Genomic DNA, 20,603 nt, shown 5'->3' on the forward strand with positions numbered 1-20,603 from the left:
TCTCATCACACCAGCCAGGGTTGTCCACATTCACCTCTTTGCCTTACTCTGGCCTATAAGCTCTGTTCACTTCTGAATCTCTCAGAGCACCTACCACGGTGGTGTGCACACAACTGACATTCAAAAGGTTAGTTGCAGCTCTTAGTCTCTGCTAGCTAATATGGCTTTATAGGTTTTGAATTTCTTTTGTCGATTAATGTGCAACTGCAAATTGTTCGCCCAATCTCTAATTGAAAATAATCCTCTGTTTTACAAAATCTACACTTTATTTCAGTGGTTTTGAGTTTACATTCCCCTTAATTTATACTTACTGATTCACTGTTAACAAGGATACTGTCCTGACATAGCTTTTTATAGCAAGAACGACCCTCAGTATTTATTGTCCAATAGTCAATTTATTAATTTTCTTTAAAGAAAATAACAATAAAGGGGAAAAGAGATCCCAACCCAAATCTAGTCTCTTCATGAAGATTTTTCTCCTATTGAGCTTCTTCACTTTATTACCTTTAAATCAGCAAAGGCTGAGGGGACATAATATACTTAAAAATGTTTTATAATTTTATATACATGTTATAGTTTTTTGTAATGAGGCTTCCCCCAATACAAATTAATCATTCAAAATGATTGATTTTTCTCACTTTCTAATTTTTTAGTACCTCAAAATTCACTTTCTAGGCCCCCTGAAAACAAAAATCCTCTGGCAGAGGGAGACTTAATTAATAGTAATTACTGAGACTAAACAACTATACTTGTATCATTAGAAAAACAAATATAATAACATTTTTTAAAAAGTGGTGTATTAACCAAAAATTCATCTTTCTGGTTTAGATGTCCTTCTTCCTTTCCCTTGTACCATTAAAAAAAAACCCCATGAAACTGCTTAGTTTGGAAGTAGTTAGTGGTATTTAAAAGCCCTGATCTTATCTAAACAAAGCTCCCCTCCTCATCTGAGTATCCCTCCACGAAGAAATCTGAGTCAGGCCAACATCACTGACTGTGCTCTGAGAGATGGCTAATAATGAATCATCTTCCATAAGCTTTGTGCTTTGCATTGTTTACAGATCTAAACAATGCAATCTTCTAATAAAAATTCATAAACTGTTTCAGGTTTTATTTGAATTGAATAAAAGACAATCAAGAGTAAAAAGATGGGAAATGAGACATCTAGAACTAAAATTATTAAGTATCTGTTGGGTGCCAGGCACCTTACACACATTGTTTTAGAAAATCAAGAGATCTAAAACTAAAACTGGTTATACACATATACTGTACGCCAGGCACTTTACACACATTGCTTAATTTATCTTCACAAATACTCTATGAGGCAGACACTCTTTTATCCGTCTTCCACATGAGAAAAGTGAAGTTTAATAGTTGAGCATTACTTCATGACCATCACTTGGCTGGCCCATTTGGGCTGTCGGTAAATCCTGTCCTCTATTGTGTAGCCTAAAATTTAAGATTTTGAGTGGTCTCTTCTTCATTAGTATTTTATATGTAATCTAATCAAGGTAAAAATATAATAAAGTCATGGCATCAGTTAGGGAATCTTCTGTATGCAATTAAAAATATATATATTGGGGGGCGGGAGCCAAGATGGCGGCGTGAGTAGAGCAGTGGAAATCTCCTCCCAAAAACACATAGAGCTATGAAAATATAACAAAGAAAAATCTTCCTAAAATAGAGACCACAGGACACAGGACAACATCCAGACCACATCCACACCTGCAAGAACCCAGCGCCTTGTGAAGGGGGTAAGATACAAGCCCCAGCCCGGCGGGACCCGAGCGCCCCTCCCCCCGGCTCCCGGCGGGTGGAGAGAAACCGGAGCAGTTTTTTTTTTTGGCGAGCGCTTTTTGGAAGCCTTAGAGGGACGGGCCCCCGTTGCTGGGGAGGCAGGGTGGCGGGACCGGTGAGGAGGTGCCTGGGAACAGCGCCGGAGGACAAAGAATATCCCGCGTTTCTCCCTGCGAGACCTGGGGGCGGGTGCCTGAGACCGGTGCCTGAGGACGGAGGAGGTCACGCGTTTTTCCCCTTTTTTTTTTTTCTCTTTATGGCAAGCGCTTTTTGGAAGCCTTGAAGGGACGGGGACCCCAGTGCTAGGGAGGCACGGTGGCGGGACTGGTGAGCGGGTGGCTGGGACCGGCGCCTGAGGACAAAGAATATCCCCCGTTTTTCCCTGCGGGACCGGTGGGCGGGTGCCTGAGACCGGCACTTGAGGACAGAGGAAATCGCGCGTTTTTCCCCTTTTTTTTTTTCTCTTTTCTGCGAGTGCTTTTTGGAAGCCTAAAAGGGACAGGGACCCCGGTGCTAGGGAGGCAGGGCGGCGGGACTGGTGAGCGGGTGCCTGGGACCGGCACCTGAGGACAAAGAATATCCCGCATTTTTCCCTGTGGGACCGGTGGGTGGGTGCCTGAGACCAGCACCTGAGGACGGAAGAAATCGCGCGTTTCTCCCCTTTTTTTTCTCTCTTTTTGCCAAGTGCTTTTTGGAAGCCTTGAAGGGACAGGGACCCCGGTGCTAGGGAGGCAGGGCGGCAGGACTGGTGAGCGGGTGCGTGGGACCAGTGCCTGAGGACAAAGAATATTGAGCGTTCCTTCCCTGCGGGACCGGTGGGTGGGTGCTTTTTGGAAGCCTTGAAAGGACAGGGACCCTGGTGCTAGGGAGACAGGGCAGAAGGACCAGTGCGCGGGTGCCTGGGACAGGCACCTGAGGAAAAAAAAAAAAAAATCGCGTGTTTTTTCTTTTTTTTTTCCTTTCTGTTCCCTCTCTCATTGTTGCTGTTGTTGTTTTGGTTTGGAGAGTGCTTTTTGGAAATCTTAAAGGGGCAGGACAGGTCACTTAGACCAGAAGCAGGGAATCTGGGGATCTCTGGGCACTCTAACCCCCTGGGCAGCAGGGAGCACAGAGGCCCCTTACGGAGATAAATAGTCTCCTGGCTGCTCCCCCTCTAACGGGGCTCCACCATTTTGGAGGAACAGCCCCAGCCAGGCCAAGCCCACAGCAACAGTGGAGATAAACCCCAAAGCAACTGGGCAGGAAGCAGAAGCCCTGTCTGCGCACAGCTGCCCAGCACAAGCCACTAGAGGTCGCTATTCTCCCAGGAAAAGGCTACAAACCAACAAGAAGGGAAGCTCTTCCAGCGGTCACTTGTACCAGCTCTGCAGACTATCTCTATCACCATGAAAAGGCAAAACTACAGGCAGACAAAGATCACAGAGACAACACCTGAGAAGGAGACAGACCTAACTAGTCCTCCTGAAAAAGAATTCAAAATAAAAATCATGAACATGCTGACAGAGATGCAGAAAAAAATGCAAGAGCAATGGGATGAGATGCAGAGAAAAATGCAAGAGCAGTGGGATGAGATGCAGAGAAAAATGCAAGAGCAGTGGGATGAAGTCCGGAAGGAGATCACAGATGTCAGGAAAGAGATCACAGAAGTGAAACAATCCCTGGAAGGATTTATAAGCAGAATGGATAAGATGCAAGAGGCCATTGAAGGAATAGAAGCCAGAGAACAGGAACGTATAGAAGCTGACATAGAGAGAGATAAAAGGATCTCCAGGAATGAAACAACACTAAGAGAAATATGTGACCAATACAAAAGGAAAAACATTCGTATTATAGGGATACCAGAAGAGGAAGAAAGAGGAAAAGGGATAGAAAGGGTCTTTGAAGAAATAATTGCTGAAAACTTCCCCAAACTGGGGGAGGAAATAATCGAACAGACCATGGAATTATACAGAACCCCCAACAGAAAGGATCCAAGGAGGACAACACCAAGACACATAATAATTAAAATGGCAAGGATCAAGGACAAGGAAAGAGTTTTAAAGGCAGCTAGAGAGAAAAAGGTCACCTATAAAGGAAAACCAATCAGGCTAACATCAGACTTCTCAACAGAAACCCTACAGGCCAGAAGAGAATGGCATGATATACTTAATGCAATGAAACAGAAGGGCCTTGAACCAAGGATACTGTATCCAGCACGACTATCATTTAAATATGATGGTGGGATCAAACAATTCCCAGACAAGCAAAAGCTGAGGGAATTTGCTTCCCACAAACCACCTCTACAGGGCATCCTACAGGGACTGCTCTAGATGGGAGCACCCCTAAAAAGAGCACAGAACAAAACACACAACATATGAAGAAGGGAGGAGGAGGAATAAGAGGGGAGAGAAGAAAAGACTCTCCAGACAGTGTATATAACAGCTCAATAAGCGAGCTAAGTTAGGCAGTAAGATACTAAAGAAGCTAACCTTGAACCTTTGGTAACCACGAATCTAAAGCCTGCAATGGCAATAAGTACATATCTTTCAATAGTCACCCTAAATGTAAATGGACTTAATGCACCAATCAAAAGACATAGAGTAATAGAATGGATAAAAAAGCAAGACCCATCTATATGCTGCTTACAAGAAACTCACCTTAAACCCAAAGATAAGCATAGACTAAAAGTCAAGGGATGGAAAAACATATTTCAGGCAAACAACAGTGAGAAGAAAGCAGGGGTTGCAGTACTAATATCAGACAAAATAGACTTCAAAACAAAGAAAGTAACAAGAGATAAAGAAGGCCACTACATAATGATAAAGGGCTTAGTCCAACAAGAGGATATAACCATTCTAAATATATATGCACCCAATACAGGAGCACCAGCATATGTGAAGCAAATACTAACAGAACTAAAGAGGGAAATAGACTGCAATGCATTCATTGTAGGAGACTTCAACACACCACTCACCCCAAAGGATAGATCCACCGGGCAGAAAATAAGTAAAGACACACAGGCACTGAACAACACACTAGAACAGATGGACCTAATAGACATCTATAGAACTTTACATCCAAAAGCAACAGGATATACATTCTTCTCAAGTGCACATGGAACATTCTCTAGAATAGACCACATACTAGCTCACAAAAAGAGCCTCAGTAAATTCCACAATATTGAAATTCTACCAACCAATTTTTCAGACCACAAAGGTATGAAAGTAGAAATAAATTCTACAAAGAAAACAAAAAGGCTCACAAACACATGGAGGCTTAACAACATGCTACTAAATAATCAATGGATCAATGAACAAATCAAAATAGAGATCAAGGAATATATAGAAACAAATGACAACAACAACACTAAGCCCCAACTTCTGTGGGATGCAGCGAAAGCAGTCTTAAGAGGAAAGTATATAGCAATCCAGGCACACTTGAAGAAGGAAGAACAATCCCAAATGAATAGTCTAACATCACAATTATTAAAACTGGAAAAAGAAGAACAAATGAGGCCTAAAGTCAGCAGAAGGAGGGACATAATAAAGATCAGAGAAGAAATAAACAAAATTGAGAAGAATAAAACAATAGCAAAAATCAACGAAACCAAGAGCTGGTTCTTTGAGAAAATAAACAAAATAGATAAGCCTCTAGCCCAACTTATTAAGAGAAAAAGAGAGTCAACACAAATCAACATAATCAGAAATGAGAATGGAAAAATCACGACAGACTCCACAGAAATACAAAGAATTATTAAAGACTACTATGAAAACCTATATGCCAACAAGCTGGAAAACCTAGAAGAAATGGACAACTTCCTAGAAAAATACAACCTCCCAAGACTGACCAAGGAAGAAACACAAAAGTTAAACAAACCAATTACAAGCAAAGAAATTGAAACAGTAATCAAAAAACTACCCAAGAACAAAACCCCGGGGCCGGACGGATTTACCTCGGAATTTTATCAGACACACAGAGAAGACATAATACCCATTCTCCTTAAAGTGTTCCACAAAATAGAAGAAGAGGGAATACTCCCAAACTCATTCTATGAAGCCAACATCACCCTAATACCAAAACCAGGCAAAGACCCCACCAAAAAAGAAAATTACAGACCAATATCCCTGATGAACGTAGATGCAAAAATACTCAATAAAATATTAGCAAACAGAATTCAACAGTATATCAAAAGGATCATACACCATGACCAAGTGGGGTTCATCCCAGGGATGCAAGGATGGTACAACATTCGAAAATCCATCAACATCATCCACCACATCAACAAAAAGAAAGACAAAAACCACATGATCATCTCCATAGATGCTGAAAAAGCATTTGACAAAATTCAACATCCATTCATGATAAAAACTCTCAGCAAAATGGGAATAGAGGGCAAGTACCTCAACATAATAAAGGCCATATATGATAAACCCACAGCCAGCATTATACTGAACAGCGAGAAGCTGAAAGCATTTCCACTGAGATCGGGAACCAGACAGGGATGCCCACTCTCCCCACTGTTATTTAACATAGTACTGGAGGTCCTAGCCACGGCAATCAGACAAAACAAAGAAATACAAGGAATCCAGATTGGTAAAGAAGAAGTTAAACTGTCACTATTTGCAGATGATATGATACTGTACATAAAAAACCCTAAAGACTCCACTCCAAAACTACTAGAACTGATATCGGAATACAGCAAAGTTGCAGGATACAAAATCAACACACAGAAATCTGTAGCTTTCCTATACACTAACAACGAATCAATAGAAAGAGAAATCAGGAAAACAATTCCATTCACCATTGCATCAAAAAGAATAAAATACCTAGGAATAAACCTAACCAAGGAAGTGAAAGACTTATACTCTGAAAACTACAAGTCACTCTTAAGAGAAATTAAAGGGGACACTAATAAATGGAAACTCATCCCATGCTCATGGCTAGGAAGAATTAATATCGTCAAAATGGCCATCCTGCCAAAAGCAATATACAAATTTGATGCAATCCCTCTCAAATTACCAGCAACATTCTTCAATGAATTGGAACAAATAATTCAAAAATTCATATGGAAACACCAAAGACCCCGAATAGCCAAAGCAATCCTGAAAAAGAAGAATAAAGTAGGGGGGATCTCACTCCCCAACTTCAAGCTCTACTACAAAGCCATAGTAATCAAGACAATTTGGTACTGGCACAAGAACAGAGCCACAGACCAGTGGAACAGATTAGAGACCCCAGAAATTAACCCAAACATATATGGTCAATTAATATTTGATAAAGGAGCCATGGACATACAATGGCAAAATGACAGTCTCTTCAACAGATGGTGCTGGCAAAACTGGACAGCTACATGTAGGAGAATGAAACTGGACCATTGTCTAACCCCATATACAAAGGTAAACTCAAAATGGATCAAAGACCTGAATGTAAGTCACGAAACCATTAAACTCTTGGAAAAAAACATAGGCAAAAACCTCTTAGACATAAACATGAGTGATCTCTTCTTGAACATATCTCCCCGGGCAAGGAAAACAACAGCAAAAATGAGCAAGTGGGACTACATTAAGCTGAAAAGCTTCTGTACAGCGAAAGACACCATCAATAGAACAAAAAGGAACCCTACAGTATGGGAGAATATATTTGAAAATGACAGATCTGATAAAGGCTTGACGTCCAGAATATATAAAGAGCTCACACGCCTCAACAAACAAAAAACAAATAACCCAATTAAAAAATGGGCAGAGGAACTGAACAGACAGTTCTCCAAAAAAGAAATACAGATGGCCAAGAGACACATGAAAAGATGCTCCACATCGCTAATTATCAGAGAAATGCAAATTAAAACTACAATGAGGTATCACCTCACACCAGTAAGGATAGCTGCCATCCAAAAGACAAACAACAACAAATGTTGGCGAGGCTGTGGAGAAAGGGGAACCCTCCTACACTGCTGGTGGGAATGTAAATTAGTTCAACCATTGTGGAAAGCAGTATGGAGGTGCATCAAAATGCTCAAAACAGACCTACCATTTGACCCAGGAATTCCACTCCTAGGAATTTACCCTAAGAACACAGCAATCAAGTTTGAGAAAGACAGATGCACTCCTATGTTTATCGCAGCACTATTTACAATAGCCAAGAATTGGAAGCAACCTAAATGTCCATCTGTAGATGAATGGATAAAGAAGATGTGGTACATATACACAATGGAATACTACTCAGCCATAAGAAGTGGAAAAATCCAACCATTTGCAGCAACATGGATGGAGCTGGAGAGTATTATGCTCAGTGAAATAAGCCAAGCGGAGAAAGAGAAATACCAAATGATTTCACTCATCTGAGGAGTATAGGAACAAAGGAAAAACTGAAGGAACAAAACAGCAGCAGAATTACAGAACCCAAAAATGGACTAACAGGTACCAAAGGGAAAGGAACTGGGGAGGATGGGTGGGCAGGGAGGGATAAGGGGGGGGAAGAAGAAGGGGGGTATTAAGATTAGCATGCATGGGGGGGAGGGAGAAAGGGGAGGGTGGGCTGCACAACACAGAGAGGACAAGTAGTGACTCTACAACATTTTGCTAAGCTGATGGACAGTAACCGTAATGTGGTTGTTAGGGGGGACCTGATATAGGGGAGAGCATAGTAAACATAGTATTCTTCAGGTAAGTGTAGATTAAAAATTTAAAAAAAAAAAAAAAAAAGAAAGAAAGAAAGAAAAGGGGGATTACTCCTTAACAGGATAAAACTATTGGTAAATCAAAGATCAACGCATGCTTTAAATATCCTTAATGTTGATCACTTAAAGGGTGTCAGATGATCAGCTATGGAGGTACTCTTTTCTGATAATATTCCTTTCTCTTAATTAAAAAAAAAAAAAAAAAAAGCAGTTACTGTGTGCTGACCTCCAATGAGTTCTGCACAGTGGTATAGAGGGCATGTCAAAGTGTGGGCAAAGGGTCTGTTTGTTTCTACGCAGAAGATCAAGGCCTAGCTTGGATACCCAGAAAATGAACTAAGATACGATATGAGGAGGAGCTTCCGGCATCAGCACTCTCTGGAGGACTCGTGCCGGGGGATGATCATCAAAAAGCCTCCACAGGGATCCGGACGATGCTGCGGTTGTGGCTGCATCCAGCCCACCATCTCCTGGACTTGCCATGAGAAGGAGGAGGGAGATGTCTAGGCTGGCATGTGCATACAGTGAGACAACGAATTTGACCGGATCTGTCTGTTGGAACTCAACCAGGAGTTGGGAGGGGTGCAAGTTGTAGCACCCCAAAATCTCATGACTATAGACTATCTATGGTTAAAAGAACATATGGGATGTGAACAGATCCCAGAAATGGGCTGCTTTAATTTGTCTGATGGTTCAAGTACAGTTGGAAAATATCCATCATATCATAGATAAATTTTCACAAATGCCTAGGGTGCCTAAATGGTTTTCTTGGCTTCACTGGAGATGGCTGGTAATTATAGATTTGCTTTGTTTATGTCACCGTATTCCTATTATGTCAATATGTGTGTGCAAATTAGTTAGTAGTTTAAAACCTATACATACTTAAGGTACTATACAAGAAGATATGTCAAAGAAATAATCAATCCTCCCAAGTTTCCTTCATATGCTACATCTATAGCTTTTCTTCTTCCTTCCTAATTACAAACTTTAAATAGAATTCGTGCCTCATATCGAATTTACCGAGTATCATAATTCCTCCAGGTGGTAAAGATACCTCGAGACAAGTGCTGGGCATAGAAGCCACAGGGCATAAATCTGCAAAGAAGTAAAAAGCTAACCTTTGCAAACAATATGGCTTCTCTCTCACTTACCAACTTTACATTTCCCTGTATGGCCCCGGAAGATGACTGGTTAGCCAGAGACGGGTAAGATTCCTCAAGGGAGGAACAACCTAAGACAGGCACAGTCGCAGGGGGGCCATCAGGTGAGAATTTGGGGATCAACAGAGGTGAGGCTCAGAACCTCACCCCCCCTGTTTTGAGAGAAATCTTCTGCATCCGTGGATGTTTTGCTGCCCTTGTCTAGCCTGGATTAATACTTAGTCCATAGGCACACACCTGATCATCTGATCATCTACATTTGCCTTCTTACAGCACTAAACTATGTTTTCTACCTTTATCTTGCATCTACCTACCACTTCAGCATTTTATTAAAAATAAAAATAATAATAATAATAGGAGAAATGTGGGATCAACATATAAATCAAGTACAAAAATCAAATGAATATTCATATTTGACCTGATGGTTTATAGTTCATATTGCATGATCAAAACCGAAAGTTTCTGTGATGACTGCCCTTGTACTGTTCACCATGTAAGAATTTATTCACTCTGTAAGAATTCGTTCACCATGTAAGAACTTGTTCGTTATGCTTCAGAAGATTGGAGACTGACGAGAATTAGGCTTGAGATGGATTAATGATTGTACATTGAGCATTGACCCCCCTATACTGAATTTTATTGTTGTTAACAACCATTTGATCAATAAATATGAGAGATGCCCTCTCAAAAAAAAAAAAAAAAAAAAAAAAAAAAAAAAATATATATATATTGGGAAAGAAAGACTCCTTAATCCAGTCAAGTTGGGAGTAAGTTTAGTGTTTGTTTTTCTAATTCTTATGTAAGCCTGAAGGCAACGAGGGAAAATTAGTCTTTTAAAAAGGTTTTCAATAAACCACCATGCTGACAAATTAAATGACAGTAACCTCTCTCAACAGCTGAGAGCCTAGCAGGAGCCCTGTTAACATGCGCATTAGGGCAGACTGATTGGTTTAATTGGCAGTCATGCCTAAAAACCTGCAGAGGAACTGATGCTGAATGAATCATTTCCTTCAGCAATACACAGTAGTTTGAATGCAGCAATGCAACTGAAAGCTTTTAAAGTTATTCTATTTATTGTTGAAATTAACCGACCAAGTGATTACTTTCATTTTATTTTCTAAAATTGTGTGCTTTTACTGAAAGCCATCATTTAGAAATGCTTCAAAGAAAAAATTTCTTACCAAATTTTCCAATAACTCAAACTGGAAAGTACTAGAGGCAGACAATGTTGTGAGGAATAAATCTAGAAGGAAAATAATAAAATCGTAAGCTTTGTTACTGAGGCATACATTTAAAAACAGGAAGCAATGTAATACATAAAAATACTTATTAATAGAGTTGTACTTAAACATATGTTAATTAATTTTAAGGACACTGATCCCATAAAAGAAAACAAAGATGATCCTGTATTAGTACAATTAAGGAAAATGTTTTTAAAAAGAGCATTAGTCCTTCAAAAGCATTTAGTATTTTTAGTATTAGTCCTTCAAAAGCATTCTTTGTTTTTAAGAACAATTATGTGTATTACTTTATCTTCCACATTTTTTTTCTAAGGTAGACTATATTTGTAAAAAAGATAATCTGATTGCAATCACATTTTGCTTTCTCACCCTAAAAGTAACACGTATATATCATATATATCATATATCATAGTTTCAGCATTATTTTAAATCACAGTGCTACAGCATCCAAAATCTTTAGCATTCATGTTAAATGAACAATAAATTATATTTAAAATTTTGGGTAGTAGAATTGTCTTCATATATTCCAACTAAAGAAAGTGTCTTACTGGAAAGTCCAAGAATTTTAATAAAATTTTTTGAAAAACAATAGATTGACAGTCAAACCAAACATCTTATTAATGCAAAGACTAGGTGAACTGCAAATCTATCCTAGTAGCAGTATTTATTATGTTTGCAAAATGGCAATTTTTCTTGGGAAACATATAAAATTTTTAAATGACGAGGTGAATATTAAAATGACAATATTCTTTGGTGCTTTAAAAAATGGAAATTATTCAGAGTGATGTGAAGACCATGACTATTTTAAAGAAAAGGCTTTTTTCCCCCCCATTAAGTATGTTTAGAAAATGATCATTCACATTTTAATGTATTTTCTGTAAAGGTTTCATATGAACTTAATGAAGTTAATTTATGTTCACATTTTAATGTATTTTCTGTAAAGGTTTCATATGAACTTAATGAAGTTAATTTATATAATTATAATAGTTTCCTAAAATCCCCAGAAGCTAAATAATTTGTTTACTGTTATAATTAGTTTATAACAAAATTCAACTCAAAACTCCTGACTCTGAGTAAGTAGAAACATTCTTTATGTCAATGTATCAAATATCTCTATAGCTATTTTTTTCACCATACTAAGGATACTTTGCCTTATGGATATAGAAATGTAGTCTTTACTATGTCAAACACATATTCCCAATGAAGTGTTTATTTCCATATTCATCTAGGAAAACTCAATATATGAGATTTGTGTGATGATGTACCTATAGCCAACCTCCTCTCCTTTTCCCATGTAACCTCCATATTGTCATCAACATGATTAAAGAACAAAAGTGCAAATTTTATCTCATTCCTTCTCTTCCAGGATCTCTTCTCCTCATGTAAAGACCTACCTACCTTTATTTCCAGGTTCATTTCCGCTTACTTTCCTCACAAGAAGCTAACTCTGCTTTTACCTCATAGCCACCAATTAAAAGAATTTTAATTCTTCAGAATTAGCTCGTGTCCCAATCTTCCTGAAGCCCTTCCTCTCCCTAGGCACAGCTTTCCCTCCAATGTCATTCCAGTGTGATGTATTTATAGTTGTGGTTATTACAATATACCATGACATTCTGGTTTCACATCTGTCTTTATTGAGCTTCTGGAGGGGAGGAGTCATGCCTAATTGATCTTTATTTCTCTGTGTTCTTTGTGTTTGGAAATAGTATGGGTTCAAATGATGGTTGAATAAACGATATCATGGTTCTTGCAAATCTGCTTGGACTATCTAAAAATACTGCATCTTTACATGGAGTCTTGGGAAAAGAAGGATCTTATGTTAATGTGTTTCAATAAAAATAAGTGACTAATCATAGTGACAATTGCACTAAGAATGTTTAAAAGCTGTTTCATGTTTAAAATTACTTGAAAATGTGGATAATCAGAGTAAGAAGGCGACTAGGGATTAACAGCCACAGAGATTTCTAAGAATTACCAGAAGCCATATCAATACAAGCTCTGAGCTATTTCAGAAAAGGGGCAATTATGCTATTATGTAATATAACACAGGTGAACTTGTTCAAACTGAAAACATTGAAATTTTTAAGTCACTTGATAACAACTGAGGAGGCATCTTTCCAACAAGGGGTTAAAGGCTCATTGCCTTGATAAGCCAGTTAGTACTATGGGATTCAAAGAGCTATTCTGTTACCACAAATGACCAAGCAGGGATAGTTATAAGGGAGTGGCTTTCAGCAATCCATTACCATTCCTGGAAAAAATCAAATGTTTTTTTCTATTGGTGTTGCATTAGTCTCAATATATTTGCATAAGAGGTGATAAATTATGAGGTTCCTGCTGTTTCATTAATATTTAGAAAATTTAAGAACTATAATACACAAATGTTTGCTGATTCTATTTTCATAGCTTTACTAGCTATTTATTAAGACTGAAAAATAGTAAAGTGAGAAAAGGGATTATAAGTATCTTGTAAAATAGATTTTAAAAAATCTCATCTCACTACTCAGTTATGTAAAGAGGCTATAAACATAAACGTGTAGAAAAATAAAAATAAAGATAACTACTAATAATTCAATATGAAGAATTCTGCCTCAGACTTTGAATGAAATGAGAACAACAGCTACAATAAATTTTAGTCAACAAAGCAATAAAGTTCTCACCCTCTCACATGGTTAACAGTAATTCACATAATAAATTTAAAGGAAATGTATTCAATGAAATTCTAATGGATGCTGTCACATGCTACCAAGATCCCTTCAGGAATGAAGGACCTATTCTCTCTGATGATGGAAATGCTGCTGGCAGACAGCCTAAGTAGTCAGCCCTTTCTGGAACAGTTTTGGCTGAAAGATTACTTTGCCAAAGGTTGTTCCCTTTCTGTGCTAGCCTGCATTCAATAACTGTTCAATTCAGAAGAGTAAAGGATAGAGGCCCTCAACACAACTCAGGACAACTCTGCAGGGCCATTCCACATTTAGAGGGCTCAGGGTCAGTTGAAGCTTTTATTGACACTGAATCACAGCTCAACTCTGCTTCCTTATCGACCTTCTAGTGATATTTGCTACAAAGTCTAAAATCAAGCTTCTTATACATTAATCTATATTTCAGAGTCTGCTTCCCAGGGAACCCAACATACCAGTTGTACCAGAAGTCAGATGAGACATCAGACACTGAGATTCTGGAGTTGGATCACATAACCCAGGGCTGGCAGTAAGGATTCCTTCACTTGGTGTAAGCAGTGCACAGGCAGTCTCACTACTTTTACTGGTGCTGTGTTGGGATAGTATTCTGGTAGAAGGGAATACACTAGTGGGTGTGACAGTTTAGGCATTTTGAGAAATATGGGTAAACACTAAGTATAAGGACAGTGGAATTAGATGGTTATTGCTAAGCTCAATTGAGGAAATAAAGCAAAGACACAAAAGCTGAGTAAGATTGATTGGAAAATGAAAGCTAAGTGTGAAAGTTAAGAGGGCCTCTTGGGTAGCGTATAATGAGGTTCTCATTTTCTGCAGTAGGAGGGCAAGGAGAGCTGAGGACCAAGACCAGGACTTAATGGTAAGAGTAGAAGAGCTTCCAAGAAGGTTATATTCTCAAAGCTAAGCTGCACTGATATGCTAAGGTTAGGGCCTTAGTTGTGAAGAATGATACTTAACCCACAGGACAGGTACATCTGGGTGACGAACCTGAAAATTTTGAATCTCCAGGTTCACTTAAACCTGCAGAGCCTGCGTAACTGGCCCACTCTTCACTGTTAAAGGCTGGTGTTAGCTTCCATTTGAAGATAAAGAAGTTTACCTCCCATTAGCCAACATGATTCCTACATCCTAAAGTCTGTGCTAGCTTCTCTCCTGGCCACTAAGCTAAAAAGTAGAGTTAAGTTACAAAACAACCTGGCCAGGAATGTGATGGACATGTACAGGTAAAAGGGACTATAGCCTGAATTAAGTCCAGGACCTAGCTAACATGTACTGACAGAAGCCAGGAGAGTATTTTGACAGTGCTTGATCAAGGATAGAATGATGGGTGGGGCATGGAGGACAGGGAGCAGGGTGGGGCAGAATAAAGAGTTGGAGCAAGGTGGTTACATTGGATTCCTTCCACCCTAGAAGCGGGAAAAATTCTCTTTACAGGAGTAGACATATTCTAGATATGGGTTTGCCTTTTCTGTCTTGAAAACTAATTTAAAAAATGTTAAAAGGAACTAGATGATAGCTGACATTACTGGTATTCATCTGAAGGAATAATCCTTAACAAAAGATCACATCATGAGTTGGTGAAAAATCAGGATAACCCCAAAGTCAATTAAATGCTTTTTCATTAGAATCTTCTAACAAATAAAATAGTGAAAATACTCATTGCACATGCAGTTTCTTCTCCAGAAAACACACACTGTTAAGTAAGTGTGTATAAAAACACCGAATAGGAAAAAAGATGGTGGCATGCGAGGAGAGACAGAGGCTTCCTCTTAAAACAGCATATAATATGAAAATATAATTAATACAACTAATCCTGAGAGAGCAACAGGAAAGAGGCCTGCACCAGATTGTATACACCTGGAGATAAGAGCAGACCTCACGGAACTGGGTAACGTACCAGAGATGGGGCCCGGTGGGACCCAAGGCCGTCACGCAGCCTACCTCACCGGGAAGAAGAAGAGAAACAGAGCGGGGAGGGGAGGCCTGGGACTGCTGAATACCTAACTGCGAAGATCTGCTCTGAGACCACAAACCTAAATTTCATGGTGCTTTCATGATACTCTTGTGATTACGGGGTTGGGAAGCTAAGACAGGCAGAATTCTTGGAGAGACTGATATTCCAGCTGCTTGTGGAAAGCAGGGATCCATATACGGCTGCTCTGGGACAAAAGCTTATACTTGTGTGCTCAGCCCACTGGTTCAGGCGGTTGAGACAGGCATAGCAGCCGGGAAGGAGGAAACAGCTCTTTCCTTCCCCCAAGCAACAATACCACTCTCCTGTGATCCCCGACACTGCTTCAGGGGCTGAGCAGCTCCAGAGAGTAGAGCTTCTGGACACTAGAGGGTGCCATATAAAAATATGAAACGCCAAGGGAACCTGGTACAGAGTAAAATTAATATAACTCCAGAGAAAGATGACATGGACCTTATGACTCTTCCTGAAAGGGAGTTCAAAATAAAAATAATTAAGATGCTAATGGAAGTACGGAAAGATATTGAAGAACTCAGGAATGAATTTCAGTTGGAGATCCAATCGTTGAAGAGCACAATGGAGGGAATTAAAAGTAGACTGGATACAGTGGAGGAGACGATAAATGAAACAGAAACTAGAAGAGGAATACAAAGAAGCTGAGGCACAGAGAGAAAAAAGGATCTCTAAGAATGAAAGAATATTGAGAGAACTGTGGGACCAATCCAAACGGAACAATATTTGCATTATAGAGGTACCAGAAGAAGAGAGAGAGAAAGGGATAGAAAGTGTTTTTGCGGAGGTAATTGCTGAAAACTTCCCCAATCTGGGGAAGGAGACAGTCTCTCAAGCCATGGAGATCCACAGATCTCCCAACACAAGGGACTCAAGGAAGACAACACCAAGATATATAGTAATTAAAATGCCAAAGATCAAGGATAAGAACAGAATATTAAAAGTAGTCAGAGAGAGAAATAAGGTCACATACAAAGGAAAGCACAACAGGCTAACATCAGATTTCTCAGCAGAAACATACAGGCCAGAAGTGAGTGCCATGATGTATTTAATGCCATGAAGCAGAAGGGCCTGGAACCAAGATTACTTTATCTGGCAAGATTATCATTTAAATTTGAAGGAGGGATTAAACAATTTCCAGATAAACAAAAGCTGAGAGGATTTACCTCCCACAAATGATCTCTACAGTCTATATTGGAGTGACTGCTATAGATGGAAGGGTGCCTAAAGTTGAAAGCTGTCACCACAGTAAAGAAAGCAGAACAGCTAATTACTAAGCAAATGGAAAATTAAATTAACTATCCCCAAAGTGAATCAAGGGATAGACAAAGAGTACAGAATATGATACCTAATATATAAAGAATGGAGGAGGAAGAAAAGAATGAGAAAAAGACAAGAACCCTTAGATTGTGTTTGTAATAGCATATTAAGTGAGTTAAGTTAGCCTCTTAGATAGTAAGGAAGTTAACCTTGAACCTTTGGTAACCACTAATCTAAAGCCTGCAATGGTAATAAGTACATATATATCGATAATCACCCTAAATGTAAATGGACCGAATGCACCAGAGTCACTAAATGTATAAAAAAACAAGACCCATCTATATGCTGCCTACAAGATATTCACTTTAAACACAAAGACATACACAGACTAAAAGTGAAGGGATGGAAAAAGATATTTTATGCAACTAATAGAAAGAAAAAAGCAAGAGTTGCAGTACTTGTATCAGACAAAATAGACTTCAAAACAAAGAAAGTCACAAGAGACAAAGAAGGACATTACATAACGATAAAGGGGTCAATCCAATAAGAAGATATAACCATTATAAATATCTATGCTCCCAACACAGGAGCACCTACATATGTAAAACAAATACTAACTGAAATAAAAGGGGAAATAGAATGCAATGCATTCATTCTAGGAGACTTCAACACTCCAGTGACTCTGAAGGACAGATCAACCAGGCAGAAAATAAGTACACAGAGGCACTGAAAAACACATTAGAACAGATGGACTTAACAGACATCTACAGAACTTTACACCCAAAAGCAGCAGAATAAACATTCTTCTCAAATGCACATGGAACATTTTCAAGGATAGATCATATACTAGGCCACAAAAAGAGCATAGGTAAATTCATAAAGATTGAAATTGTATCAACCAGTTTCTCAGACCACAAAGGTATGAAACTAGAAATAAATTATGCAAAGAAAATGAAAAATCCCACAAACACATGGAGGCTTTACAACATTCTCCTAAATAACTAATGGATCACTGACCGAATAGAAACAGAGATCAAGCAATATATGGAGACAAATGACAACAATAATTCAACACTGCAAAATCTGTGGGACACAGCCAAGGCATGCTAAGAGGAAAGTACATTGCAATACAGGCCTACCTCAGGAAAGAAGAAGAATCCCATATAAGCAGTCTAACCTCACGATTAATGAAAATAGAAAAATAAGTAGAAATGAGGCACAACGACAGCAGAGGGAGGGACATAATAAAGATTAGAACATAAAATCAAGAAGAATAAAACAGCAGAAAGAATCAATGAAAGCAAGAGCTGGTTCTTTAAGAAAATAAACAAAACAGATAAACCCCTAGCCAGACTTATCAAGAAAAGAAGAGAGTCTACATACATAAACAGAGTCTGAAATGAAAAAGGAAAAATGATCGTTACCACAGAAATACAAAGAATTATTAGAGAATATTATGAAAAATTATATGTTAACAACCTGGATAATGAAGAAGAAATGAAAAACTTTGTAGAAAAATACAACCTTCCAAGGCTGACACAGAAAGAAACAGAAAATCTGATCAGACCAAGTACCAGCAATGAAATAAAACTGGTAATCAAAAAAAAACAACTAAGAATAAAACCCCTGGACAAGATGGCTTCACTGCTGAATTTTATCAAACATAATACCCATCCTCCTTAAAGTTTTCCAAAGAGTAGAAGAGGTGGAAATACTTCCAAACTCATTCTATGAGGTGAGCATCACTCTAATACCAAAACCAGGCAGAGACACCCCCAAAAAAGAAAATTACAGATCAATATCCCTGATGAGCATAGATGCAAAAATACTCAACAAAATATTGGCAAACCGAATTAAAAAATACATAAAAAAGATCATACATCATGATCAAGTAGGATTTATTCCTTGGATGCAAGGATGGTACATCATTCGAAAATCCACCAACATCATCCACCACATCAACAAAAAGAAGTACAAAAACCACATGATTATCTCCATAGATGCTGAAAACGCATTTGACAAAATTCAACATCCATTAATGATAAAAAATCTCAACAAATTGGGTATAGAGGGCAAGTACCTCAACATAATAAAGGCCATATATGACAGACCCACAGCCAACACCATACTTAAAAAGCAAGAAGCTTGAAAGCCATTCCTTTAAGATCGGGAAAAAGACAAGGATGCCCACTCTCCCCACTTTTATTCAACATAGTTCTGGAGGTCCTAGCCATGGCAATCAGACAACACAAAGAAATGAAAGTCATCTGTAATGGGAAGGAAAAAGTTAAACTCTCCCTGTTTGCAGATTACATGATACTGTACATAAAAATCCCTAAAGTAACCACTCCAAAACTACTGGATCTAATATCTGAACTCAGCAAAGTTGCAGGATACAAAATTAATACACAGAAATCTGTTGCATTACTATACACTAACGATGAACTAGCAGAGAAAGAAATCAGGAAAACAATTCCACTCACAGTTGCATCAAAAAGAATAAAATACCTAGGAATAAACCTAACCAAGGAAGTGAAAGACCTATACTCGGAAAACTACAAGACACTCACGAGAGAAATTAAAGAAGATACCAATAAATGGAAACACATCCCGTGCTCATGGATAGGAAGAATTAATATTGTCAAAATGGCCACCCTGCTTAAAGCAATCTATAGATTCAATGTAATTCCTATGAAAATACCAACAGCATTCTTCAATGAACTAGAGACAATCATTCGAAAATTGATATGGAACCAAAAAAGACGTCAAATTGCCAAAACAATTCTGAGAAGGAAGAATAAAGCTGGGGGCATTATGCTCCCCAACTTCAAGCTCTACTAAAAGCCACAGTGATAAAGACAATTTGGTACTGGCACAAGAACCGACCCATAAACCAATGGAACATACTACAGAGCCCTGATATAAACCCAACCATATATGGTCAATTAATATACGATAAAGGAACCATGGATATACATTGGGGAAATGACAGCCTCTTCAACAGCTGGTGTTGGCAAAAGTGGACAGGTACATGCAAGAGAATGAAACTGGATTATTGTTTAACCCCATACACAAAAGTAAACTAGAAATAGATTAAAGACTTGAATGTAAGTCATGAAACCATAAAACTCTTAGAAGACAACATAGGCAAATATCTCCTGAATATAAGCATGAGCAACTTCTTCCTGAATACATCTCCTCAAGCAAAGGAAATAAAAGCAAAAATTAGTTATGGGACTAAATCAAACTAAAAAGTTTCTGTACAGCAAAGGACACCATCAACAGAACAAACAGGCATCCTACAGTATGGGAGAATATATTTGTAAATGACATGCCCGACACAGTTCACCAAAGAAGAAATTCAGATGACCAATAGACACATGAAGAGATGCTCCAGATCACTAATCATCAGGGAAATACAAAGTAAGACCATGATGAGATATCACCTCATATCAGTAAGGATGGCCAGCATCAAAAAGAATAAGAACAACAAATGCTGGCAAGAATGCGGATAAAGGGGAACCCTCCTACACTGCTGGAGGGAATGTAGGCTAGTTCAACAATTATGGAAAGCAATATGGAGGTTACTCAAAAAACTAAAGAAATACCATTTGACCCGGGAATCTCACTCCTTGGAATATACCCAAAGAATACAACTTCTCAGATTCAAAAAGACATATGTACCCCTATGTTTATTGCCGCACTTTTTACAATAGCCAAGATATGGAAGCAGCCTAACTGTCCATCAGTAGATGAATGGATAAAGAAAATGTGGTATATATATATGCAATGGAATACTATTTGGCC

The 20,603-nt window shown here is 38.6% G+C and overlaps 1 protein-coding gene across 1 annotated transcript in view; it reads right to left on the reverse strand.

Moving 5' to 3' along the window:
- The window catches only part of ITFG1 (integrin alpha FG-GAP repeat containing 1), a 321,361-nt gene that overhangs the window by 193,132 nt on the left and 107,626 nt on the right, over window positions 1–20,603 (reverse strand). The window contains exon 7 of the mRNA XM_036996514.2: window positions 10,794–10,855. Within this exon, the coding sequence (XP_036852409.1) occupies window positions 10,794–10,855 (62 nt within the window). The remainder of the gene's footprint in view (window positions 1–10,793; window positions 10,856–20,603) is intronic.

This window comes from Manis javanica, chromosome 17 (assembly GCF_040802235.1).
Source record: "Manis javanica isolate MJ-LG chromosome 17, MJ_LKY, whole genome shotgun sequence".
NCBI classification, from domain to species: Eukaryota; Metazoa; Chordata; class Mammalia; order Pholidota; family Manidae; genus Manis; species Manis javanica.